The sequence below is a fragment of the Galeopterus variegatus genome, unplaced genomic scaffold, assembly GCF_000696425.1.
Source record: "Galeopterus variegatus unplaced genomic scaffold, G_variegatus-3.0.2 Scaffold6338, whole genome shotgun sequence".
Classification (NCBI taxonomy): domain Eukaryota; kingdom Metazoa; phylum Chordata; class Mammalia; order Dermoptera; family Cynocephalidae; genus Galeopterus; species Galeopterus variegatus.
The window spans coordinates 62,747-74,876 of NW_007732449.1; the positions used below are offsets into that span (position 1 = coordinate 62,747).

The 12,130-nt window shown below is 46.9% G+C and overlaps 1 protein-coding gene across 1 annotated transcript in view; it reads right to left on the minus strand.

The window, feature by feature from the left end:
• USP43 (ubiquitin specific peptidase 43) overlaps positions 1-12,130 on the minus strand; it is a 79,439-nt gene that overhangs the window by 53,925 nt on the left and 13,384 nt on the right. The window contains exon 5 of the mRNA XM_008590728.1: positions 3,998-4,101. Coding sequence (XP_008588950.1) covers positions 3,998-4,101 — 104 coding nt within the window. The remainder of the gene's footprint in view (positions 1-3,997; positions 4,102-12,130) is intronic.

Consider the following 12,130-nt stretch of genomic DNA (forward strand, 5'->3'; position numbering starts at 1 on the left):
AACTATTTTTCCTACAGCCCATAAGCCCCAGCACTCTAATACTCTTTTCTCTTTTCTCCTGTAGCCAAAGTCAAAACCCCAGTCCCTTAAAAAGGGCTTAAGGGGAGACAGAGCAGGGAGAACCTCGATGAACAGAGGCCTCTGAGTGAACCCATGATCACCCGTCCGCCTCTCACTTTCATACAGGACACCACCAGCCCAGGCAAGCCGCGAGAAAGGCAGGGCAGCGGGGGCTGCCACTCACGAGCACCAGCGTGGAGCTGCCCACGCTGACCGCTGCAGAACATCACCTCTCAGGCCTAGATGGGCAACCTGACGACACTTCTCTACTGTAGACTATCAGGCACAAAGCAGGTATTTTTAGCTGCCACCAGTCCATTTTTAGCATGAACTCCTCACCTCTTACTCATCATCCTACAGGAAAGAAATCTACCCAAAGGGCACTGGTAGTCCTCACCATCTGATCAGCTCCTATGTCACTTCCTCAGGAGGTGACACCCCCACCTCAACCCACACCAACTCAGGCACCCGGAACACGTTGTTCAAAGCACCCTCAATGTTCCCTCCAAAGCACTCACCAGCTATAATAATAAAAAAACCCAGGGGTCACTAGAATCTCTTCTTTCCCTCAGTCCCTCCACCCCACATCCCTAAACCCATTAGCAAGTCCTGCTGACTGTACATCCCAAACATACTCCAAACCTACCCCCTATCTCCGTCCCCACCGCTACCTCTGTGGTTGCAGCCACATCATTCTCCCCCTGGGACAACTGCAGCAGGACCATCTGCTGCTCCTGCCTCCTCTCTCCCCTCCCTTCATCACCCAACGACCAGAGTCATCCCTAAAATTGATGAACTAGACTAGACCATGCCCTGCTTTAAACTCTGCAGGGGCTTCCTGTGCCCTTGAGTCTAAAACCCACACACTTGGACTGAAAACCTGCACTACCAGGTCCCTGCCTACCTCTCCAGCCCCACCTCCTACTCACTCACTACTTGGCAGCTACTCCGGCCTTTCCATTCCTTGAACTTGCCAAGTTCATTTCCACCTCAGGTCCTTTGCCTTTGCTGTTTTCTCTGCCTGGAATACCCTATCCCCAGTTGTTTGAATGGTAGACTCTGTCCCTCCGCTCACAATCAAATGTCCCTCTGGAATGAAGCCTTCCCTGGGCACCCTGTCTCATGCTGGCTGTCTCCCCACCTCCCCAGTTACTCCTCATCATTTCACTGATCACCCTCACAAGTTGTTTACTTGTGTATTGTCTAAACCCCCCTCCCCAACAGAATGTGAGCCCCATGAGAGCAGGGGCCGGGTCTTGTTCACAGCACTTAGAAGAGAACCTGGCACAGAGTGGGGCATGAATGAAGCATCGAGAAAATCAATGAGGACACACTGGCTGGTTTCTGGTGGGCAGGGAGCGATGCTCCTCACAGGAACCTCTGGACCGAGCACAGTAGCAGGCACTCGAATATTACAAAGAAGACAAGGAAGCAAGTATGTGTGGAAAGAGAAAAGGAGCGTAGAGAAAACGAAGTGAGCAGAGAGATGCGTGAATTTATTGGACAAGGTCACCAGTGAATGCTGCATGGTGGCGATTATTGGTGACCCCTCTCCACTCCTGACATGCCCCCTCCCCTTATACTCCTTCAAGAGGTTCTTTCCTCTTTTTCTTCTCTGTCCTTACTTTTGTTTCTAGCAGCTTCTGCCTGGGCACCTGAAGTTAAGACACATGCCCTACAAGCAGCTTCCACGGCTGGCAGCTTTCAAGGTCAGTAGTCATGAAATCCAGGTTTCCTTTCTGCCCACCTCCTGGAGTGTCACGACACCTCCCAGGAAATGGGTGGGCCTTTCTTCAGGCACAACTATAAAATCTAGGCTCATTTAGAAGAGATTTTTGTTACCCAATATTCTAAGCAACCAGGGCAGGAAAAGAGTGCCCCATGGTTGTTCTGTTTCTTCAGGGTCTTCCTCCGTCGGGGAGGACAGAGAGTCAGAGAACTTCTGAAGTGCTATGGACTCTTCTGCTCCAGTGGAAAGCAGCTTTGGCATTCTTCCAAAGTGTTTCAGGGACTACTCGGTCTTCCTAAATAAACAATAACCCTCAAAGACAGTAATCACAACCTGTTTATTTTATCAATGATTACTAGATATAATACATCCTAAATCAGGACAGTTTCTGGGCAATTAAGTGACCTCTTCCTGTTCAAACACAATGAAAACAAATCTCTGAAAAGTATGGGAGTAAATGGCTGTAAGGGAATTCTAGAAGACTGAGTAATTGTTACACTGTTTGGAGAGAAGTAAATAAGAGAAAAAAACCAACAGGAGACCTATGAAAAACACTGCAAAGCAAAGAAAAGGAAATATTATCCAGAAGACTCAGAGACAGGCACAGCTTTGAAAAGATTTAATGCAACATCCAGAAAAAAATCTATAAAAAAATCTTTTTGTTAGCCACAGCTTCTGAGCAACTGAAGTAACAGCAGAAAATCACAACGAATGAATGAGGTGAGATGGAAAAGCAATGGAAGAGGAAGAATTACAAAGGACGCAAAGGCAAGACTTGTGCTTTGGGGACATTTCAGAGGACAAATCCTGCTGCTGCCACTTACTGCATGTCCTTGCAAAAAGCCCAGCCTCCCAGATTGTGACACTCATCTCTTGAACTTTTGTAACGGTTAAATACACACACAAGTGTACTTCAAAAAGTTCATGGAAGGATCCACATTATCTTTTAATCCTATTTTTCCACGAACTTTTTGAAGTACTCTCAGGTATGGACAAGCACCTCACCTACAGGAGACTGTAACCAATGGCTTCCCCTAAATCCTGATCATTATGCTCACTCCCACCTTTAAGCTTATATTTGTTTTTGTTGAATATGTTCCCACCCATTCAATCTTTTTTTTTTTTTTTTTTTGTCTTTTTCCGTGTCCGGCAACAGATCGCAACCCTCAGTGTCGCCCCCGTACCGGACCGGGACCGGCAACGGGATCGCAACCCTCGGTGTTGCTCCCGCACCTCGCTCAGCCAGTGAGCGGGAACCGGTCTGTATGTGGGATCCGAACCCTCGGTGGGAGCGCCGCCGCGCTTCCCAAGCGGCGCACTATCCAGTGCGCCACTGGGCCGGCCCCCCACCCATTCAATCTTATTCATCCTTCAGAGCCCATTAAAAAGCACACCTCCTCCAAGAAGCCCATGGGGGTTTCTCCCCTCTCTGACCTCTCACTGCTATCAGTGCTTTCATTAAACATGATAACACGTGAAAATATCCTTCCTTGTATGAGTTTCTATACTTTCACATATAAAAGCCCAGAGAGGGGGCCGGCCCGGTGGCGCACTGCTATAGTGCACCGCTTGGGAAGCGTGGCGGCGCTCCCACCGAGGGTTCGGATCCCACATACAGACCGGTTCCCGCTCACTGGCTGAGCGAGGCGCGGGAGCAACACCGAGGGTTGCGATCCCGTTGCCGGTCCCGGTCCGGTACGGGGGCGACACTGAGGGTTGCAATCCGTTGCCGGACATGGAAAAAAAAAAAAAAAAAAAAAAAAAAAAAAACCCAGAGAGATCACATTCTTTCTGAATTCAAAGACAGTGTATATTCTCCATCATACTGGGAACTCTTGAACTCAGAATGACTTGTTAAACTGGGCTCTCTGGCTACAAAGAACAAACAGGAAGTGTCTCCCCAACATCAAAGTGACTGCTCGCTGGTGAGATCCTGGCCTCCACATGCTGTAGAATAACCCCCTCATCACCCTCCTTCTAGGGGAGGCGGAAGGCCCAGAAGTCAGGAAGAAGGAAAACAAGAAATACCAAAGGTCAGAGGCAATAAAAGTGAGTGGTTAACTAGGATTTATAATGGGAGAGAGAAGAGCATTTATGATTTTTGTTGTTTTGTAATCTCAGGGTTAATCAGGCAACAAGAGACCAGTTACCAGCAAGTAAGTTTGCTGAGCCCTTGAGTGATACATTCTAAACACATCCCAGTCTTACCTAAATTGAGCTTGAAAGTGGCTTTGCACAAAGCTTTGACCTAGAGAAACCTGAGCTGACGGAGACAGGAGGTTCTCAGAGGTTCTACTGGCTTCAGGCAGAAGCTGCAAAGAAATAAGGAAAGAGGTGAGATTAGATACTATCTAGAGCACCTCCTAACACCAACTGCTTCCAGATCACTGAGTCACTGCCTTCTCCTGGGTGCACATCATCCCTTTCTGGGCCTCTGTAGTCTTGACCTTCAACGTTACCTTCACCATAACTCAATACCCTGAAAGCCCATTGTCCTTCCAGATTCCCTACATGAGACCAAAGCTGAAGCCCAAACCTTGGCGAATGCTCACTCAGATGACTCCCCAGCCTCCACTCTACCCTCTGGACTGACGGCCCCTGTACTTGACCTCCGGCCTGCTGGGCCTCTATGGCTAGAGGCCTCTTGTACATTTCACGCAGGTGGGCTGCCCTCACCTCAAAGACGTCTGCACCAAATCTCTCCATCTTCTCCCTGCTAAACCATTCCTGCCCACATTTTCCAGCAAGCCAGTTTTCAGATTAGCACCATCTTTCACTGACAGACCAGGCTTTAAATTTTGGAATTTGATGCATAAGCTTCCTTCACTCCATACATCAGTCCTATTATGTTCTTGCATTCTTCTGTGTATTTGTTTCCTGTGGCTGCTGTACAAATTATCATAAACTGGTGGCTTCAAACAATAGAAATTTATCTTCTCATGGTGTTCACAACCAGATATCCAAAATCAGTATCTCTAGGCAGAAATCAAGGTGTCAGCAGGGCTGCACTCCCTCTGGAGGCTCTAGGACAGAACCCATTCCTTGCCTCTTCTAACTTCTAGAGGTTGCTGGAATTCCTTGGCTCACTCCAGTCTCCACAGCCAGCATCTTCGCATCTCTCTCTGTTCTGTCTTCACACGGCCTCCTCTGTGTCTCTCAAGTCTCCCTCTGCCTCCCTCTTATAAGAACACTTGGTATTATATTTAGGACCCACAAGGATAATCCCGGGTAATGACCTCTCCTCATGACTCTTAACTTACTCACACCTGTAAGCTATAGTGCGCCACTTGGGAAGCGCGGTGGCGCTCCCGCGGAGGGTTCGGATCCCACATACAGACTGGCCGCTCACTGGCTGAGCGAGGGGCGGGAGCAACACCGAGGGTTGCAATCCCGTGGCCGGTCCCAGTCCGGTACGGGCGCGACACTGAGGGTTGCGATCCGTTGCCGGTCACGAAAAAAGACAAAAAAAGGAAAAAAAAAAAAGTCTTTACCATATAAGACAGGATGCTGATATCTTTGAGGGTCGTTTTTTAGCCTATCCCATTCTGTCTACCCCAAAGCCACCAACCTCCTCTGGACCCCCTACCACTTCCAATATGAATTACTCCAGCTTTCTAGTTTCTCTAATTTATTCTTCGCCCCCCACCCACTCCCTCCCACACATGAGATGCAATTATTTAAAGCCCTGTTATGCAAAAATCACTGTCCTCAAAGAGGTCTGTCCCTGAGGGCAATCCCAGAATCAAAGCCACTCATAATATAAAGCTGTTTCGTAAAATATAAAATGACCTATACAAGTATCTATATAAGGCCACATACACAATATGCACTAAAACAGCGTTTTTCAACTTTTGCGTTGTCATTCTCCTCAAGGAGTGTTTTCAGACATTCTTTCCTCATCCCTCCAACCATGAAACTTTAATACTAAAGCTATATTGCATGTGCATCTATGCGCTATGTGAATATCTGCCCACCAAGAAACACTTTCCAGGGCCTTGGGGCTTTCGGGCTTGTGTGGCACCCTCCCCGTTGAGAAGGCGTACCTTAGGAGAACACAAGGGCAGTGAGGTGTAGACGAGGAGCTGGGTGGAATTTGACGTGAATGTTGAAGGGTTTTAGAAAGCAGAGGACAGAACCAGGCAAAAGGAACACATGAGAAGTGTCTGGGGTAAAGCGTGCTGAGGCATGCCATTTACTCAAAATGCATCAAAAAAATAAGAAAAAAAGAGATGGAGTAATAAGTGGATAGAGGGATGGACACATGGGTAAATACATGATATAGCAAATTTAGTAAAATATAAAAGTTATAGAATCTAGGGGGTGAGTATGAGCATTCACTGTGTAATTAACTTTTCCATATGTTTGAAATTTTTCATAATAAAATATAAGAACAAATAAGTGTACTCATAAAGGTCACTCTTACTTGTCCCAATACTTTATTATGCCCAATTTGACTAGAATACAAGATAAGCAAAGGGAAACAGAAAACAGGGCTAGAAAGTGAGTCTGGTGCCATGTTGGGGTGAGGGGGCTTTACTGTCCAGAGGAAGACTGTTGTGGTACCAGGGCAAGAACGCAGACGCTGGAGTCACACTGCTGGGGTTCAAATCCCTGCACTGGTACCTGGCTGCAAGAGTTACTCAACTTCTCTGATCCAGCAAAATAAGTTACTTAACCTCTTTGCTAATGGTTTGCCAAGTGTAATAAAGGGATAATGATGGTACCTATCTGATAGGAATGTTTTGAGGATTTAGAGAGTTAAAACACTTAGAACAGTGCCTGGCACAGGGCAAGCACTGTGTGGGTGGTGGCTGTCGTTACACATGGGGGAGTACCTGATGGGTTTGAACCTGGGTGGTAGCGACACACTTGGAGAGATGCTTTAACTTGACAGCCATCCCTGGATGAAGAAGTTTGGAGGTTAGGGCAAAGATTAAGAAGCTCAAGGTCCAGGTAACAATTGGATGAATTAGAGAAGGAACCATGAAAATGAAAAGGAGGGATGGATTCAAGACACCCTGTGTACACAGCTCACAACAGGTTAGGGCAAAGATTAAGAAGCTCAAGGTCCAGGTAACAATTGGATGAATTAGAGAAGGAGCCATGAAAATGAAAAGGAGGGATGGATTCAAGACACCCTGTGTACACAGCTCACAACTCAGCACCTGCCTGCAGCAGCAGAGGGAGAAAGGAAGGCGACAGACGCGACCCACTCCAAGGTTCCAATTTGGTGCCTAGAGAACACTAGTTCCATTAACCAGGGAAAGTCAAAAGGAGAAGTGGGTTTGGGAAAAGCAGGCCAAGCGTGAGGGGAACAACATCCAGGCAGAGACATCCAATGGCAAACAGGTGAGGGGTGCTCGAAGGAGTTACCTGGATGCATAGTGGACACTGTTATATTCCGGCTGCCCTGGATTCACTACTCCTTCTTTGGTGGTAGCACCCCTTTTAGAACATTGAATCCAGTCCAGGGTTAGGGAGGGCTCTTTCATCAGGGGCCTGCCCTCCCCTGCCAAGGGACAGGCTCATGTTCCAAGCAAGCCACACCAACAAGATGTTCCTGCCCTGACGGTGAATCACAAGCAGAGTGGCTAAAAGGCTGAAAACATTTATCCTAGCAGTAGCGTCCAGGGAAGACAGCCGAGAGCCGTCCCCACTTCTGAGACACCTGCCGTCCCCCAGGGCTGTCTGATTCTTCACTGTTCCACACCTGGTTCTTCAGTCTTCCCTTTAATCCTGCGTGTTCCTCCTTGGCCTTCTCTTAAGTTCCCTTCTTGGGGGAGTCAGCTCAAGTTGGTTGCCATTGCTTATAGCCAAGGAACTCTGGCAATGACACAGGGTGCTCCTGAACAGAGTGGCTGTGGACAGGATCACCCAGGGACGGGACACGGAAAGAGAAAATCCTGAACGAGGCTGGGGTGAGGGGCAGCAGAGGGTCCCTCACAGAGCACAGACTATGAGGTCAGGCATGACGCTGATTCTCTCTCTGAGCCTCATTCTGCATCTACAAGGAACAGGAGCAGCACGTCACCTTATGGAGCTATTGTTAAAAGAGATGACATGAGTCTCTTGCCTGGCACACAGTAGGTGCTTCACACGTGTCAGCTTCCTGGTCTTCTCCCCAGCCCCATCCCCTCCTTGATTCTGCAAGAGTGCCATTTGTTCTTAAAAACAAACTGCCAAAGAGATTGTGTGTGTGTGTTAGCGTTTATAGGGTAGTAAAAACATGCCCTTTTCGCGGAATGAAAACCCTTGAGAATTGTTAAAACAATGGAAAAGAAAGCGGTCCTTATGTTTTCTATCCCAGTTTCAAATAAATCTAGCTATATGGCTTCCCTATGTCTTGAAAACAGAAATAACCTCAAAAAGAAAAATCATGTAGAGTTACACAGAGAACAGTACCTTTTTCCTCCTCGGAAAGGAGAAATGAAGTTTCATGACAAATAATCCCAGCAGCTACGCTTTTTACCTTCAGCTGGGCCTCCACAGGAAGCCCAATTTTCTGAGAGCAAATTTCAGGAGAGTCTTTGACCTCAGGTAGAGAAAAAGACCTTTTCTGGTTCGAATCAGGTCAAATGAAGGGCTGGGTAAGCCCTCCCTCTGGCCAGCAGCCACCCCTGGTCTTGCCTGTGTAATGACATGCTCCTAAAATGCTTGGCCCCATTAAGGACAAGAAAGCAGCTAGAGTGGCCAGGGACAGTGAACGAGGGCCCGAGGGGTCTAGAATCAGACTGAGCGGTCGGCAGGCCCAGTCAGATAGGGCCCTGTCAGCCACACAGGAGTCTGCATTTTGTTCTAAATGCAAAAGGAAGCCACTGAAGGAATTTAAACAGGAGAGTGACATGGTCTTATTCCCTTTCTAAAAAGATCTAGCTGCAGTGTGAGAATATTGTAGTGGGCATATTGGACATTGGAAGACTAATTATGGCTGCTTTTACTTGTGTGGTGAAGTTGTTTAAAAGAATTATTGGCAGGCCCTCTTGGCTTAAATAAACTCAAAGTTATCTTTAAAAAAAGGTTTCGGGGCAGTGCACTGTCGTTAGGGACAAAGGTTCTAGAGCAGCGGTTCTCAAGTTGGGGGTGATTTTGCCCCCCAGGGGACTCTTGGCAATGTCTGGAGACATTTTTGGTTATCACAACTGGGTAGTGCCACTGGCATCTATTGGGTAGAGAGATGCTACTTACGCTACAATGAACAGGACAGCCCTTCCCAACAAAGAACGATCCAGCCCCAAATGTCCAAAGTGCTGAGGTAAGAAACCCTGGTACAGAGTTGTGGTTCCTAGATTTGGGTCCTGGCTCTCCCACTTACTAGTTGTGTGACTTGAGCCAAGTTACAGAACCTCTCTGTGGTCCTTCCCACCCTTATGCTCAATTGCCTTTTCCTGCTACCAAGGGACAGAAGAGGAAAACTGAAAGGCAATTTGGAAGGCTGTCTATTTCACCTGCTTGCCAGGTGGGAAGAGCTGCCTGTTACAGCCAGGAAGAGGGAAAACAGGATGAGAGACCTTTCCTATATAGCCAGCAGGAAGAGGTGCCACCTGCATCTAAGTCTCCTCTCTCCCCCTGGTGGGAAACTGAGAAGGCAGGAGATACTCGTGATAAGGAAAAGAATCTAGAATACTGGCGTTGGAACTGACACATCCAGGTTCAACTCTATTCCCACCAAGTAGGTGAGTGACCCTGAGCAACTTCCTTAACCTGAATTTCCATTAACTGTAAAATATGAGTTATCTTTATAAATACCAGAGCATGATAACTAATTTATTCAATCATTCAAGAGTTTATTGAGTGTCTACTTGTGTTAGGTAGTAAAATAAGTCACGAAAAGCACCAAGTTAGGTGCCTTGAATATAACAAACATTCAATAAACACTATCTTTTTAAAAATACATCATTATGATTTCAAACTGTGTTCACTATAAATTTATGGAATATACAGTGTAGTAGACATATATTCTTCTGCACAGCATTCCTTTCTTTGGGGAAGCAACCTGTTCTAATTCTGTAAAAGCCCTGCTTGGCTCACATTCACCCCCACAGGCCTGTGACCCATGTGCCCAATCAGAATACTCCACTCTTCTGGCCACATGCCCAGGACTGTCTTTCCTGGTCTTTTTGGGGAATCCCAAGCTCTAAAGACTATGTGAGCATTGCAGATGGCTCTCTTGCTACCTTGTGGGCAGAGCCAGTCTGGAGAATGAAGCCAAAGATAAGAAATAAAGAGAGTTCAAGACCTGGTGACATCGTCTGGTCCTTGGATCCAGCCCTACCTGAAGCTGGTTCAACCTTTGGACTTGCACATTATAAAAGCCAATAAATGCCCTTTGCTTAAGTTAGATCAAGTTAAATTTTTGTCACTTATAACTAAAAGGATCTGAATAAGATAAACAAAAAATCACTGTAAATAAAAAGAAAAATCAGGCTGGCCAGTTAGCTCAGTTGGTTAGAGAACAACATTATAACACTAAAGTCATAGGTTTGAATCCCCATACTGGCCAGCCACAGAAGGGAAAGAAAAGAAAAGAAGAAAGAAATAGACAATCACCCATAATCCCCAAACCCAGAGAAAGCATCATAACCTTTGAGGGCATGGTCCTCCCAGGTTTTGCCATGGTGATCATTCATTTATGCATTTGGGGGGAATGACTGGGGTGATTCTTTTTAAGATAAGAAAGTAGGCCTTCAAAGCAGACTCTCTTGGGCTTAGATTCTGACATTGCCCCTTATTTGGCGGTGTTGCTTTCAGAAGGTTACCCAACTGAGAGAGAAGGTGCTCAGTTTACCTGGGTTCAGGTTTCAGGACAAGCCTCTGGATTTCAAGCCTCTCCCCAAGGTCTCAGGCCCCTCCTCTAGACCCTCCCCTAGAAGAAAGTTACTATTGCTAGTTAGGCCTATTTTCAGCACCAAGGGGGAAATTGAGACCACAAGGGACTGGCTTATGCAAATCCAGTGGCTGGGCATGCTCGGTAGAGAGGGCTTATACAACCCTAGTAGTTCAGCATGCTCAGTCAAATGCAATTTATCCTTTGACCCTCCCCTAGGGGTGTTAAAAAGCACAGAATATTCTTGAATATGTTCAGTGCATGTGATAGGATTTGACCAATGAACAGGCTCCAAAAAGAGACCAACTGAGCATGTGCAAGACTATGTTATGTAACAGGGAACCACCCCCTTAGGTGAATATTCATTAGATAGCGTGAATATGTATTATACAGAGAAACTATAAAAGCTGCATCCTGGCAGAAGGCAGGGGTGTTGCTCACTTTCCTGGGGCTGACCTGCACTGCAGTTTGCCAGCTGAGGTGTACATGTTTTACTTTTGTGTTAAGCTTGCTTTAGCAGTTGGCTGCTCACTCTCTTGAGCCAACCTGCGTTCTGTACTATAAGTATGTATTTCCTACTTTCATGTTAAACTTGGTGGGGACTCTGCTCAGTCTCTGGAGCTAGGCCACACTCTGTGAAATCTGCATCTCTTATTCGTTATATTAAACCTGTTCTCACTTTCTACCATGACTCTGCTCTTGAATTCTTTCCTGTGCTGGAGTCAGGAACCTGGTAAGGACTGGGTGGTCAGAAGCCAGCTATCCGGTCCCTGGACCACCTCCTCTGGCATCGTAATCTCTCTAATATATGGAACAGATATGGCCAATTCTTTCCTGTGCTGGAGTCAGGAACCTGGTAAGGACTGGGTGGTCAGAAGCCAGCTATCCAGTCCCTGGACCACCTCCTCTGGCATCGTAATCTCTCTAATATATGGAACAGATATGGCCACAATCTCCTTGTCTTAAAGTTGCAAGTTGCCATTTTAAAAGAGAAAGATAACAGCTGGTGATGTGGACAAGTTCAAAAACAAAAAGAAAGCCTTAGCTTCCTGAGCCATTCATTCCTTGCTGCTCAAACGTGATGGGCTCCAAGCAAATAATGACAGACCCAAACACTTTGAAAGGGTGTTTTAGTTGATGGGAATAGAGTGCCCAGATTCAAAACAAAACAAAACAAAACAAAAAACTGGTTAAAGCAGCAGTTCTTATAGCTGCCTCTGGATCAGTTGTGAGACACACAAAAGTAATGAGCTACTGATTAATTACCAAAGCTCACCAAAGAGTTTTTAAAATTTACAGAAGTGGGGCCGGCCCAGTGGCGCACTGCTGCAGTGCACCGCTTGGGAGCGCAGCAGCGCTCCCGCCGAGGGTTCGGATCCCACATACAGACCGGTTCCCACTCACTGGCTGAGCAAGGTGCGGGCGCAGCACCGAGGGTTGCGATCCCGTTGCCGGTCCCGGTCCGGTACGGGCGCGACACTGAGGGTTGCGATCCGTTGCCGGACACGAAAAAAGAC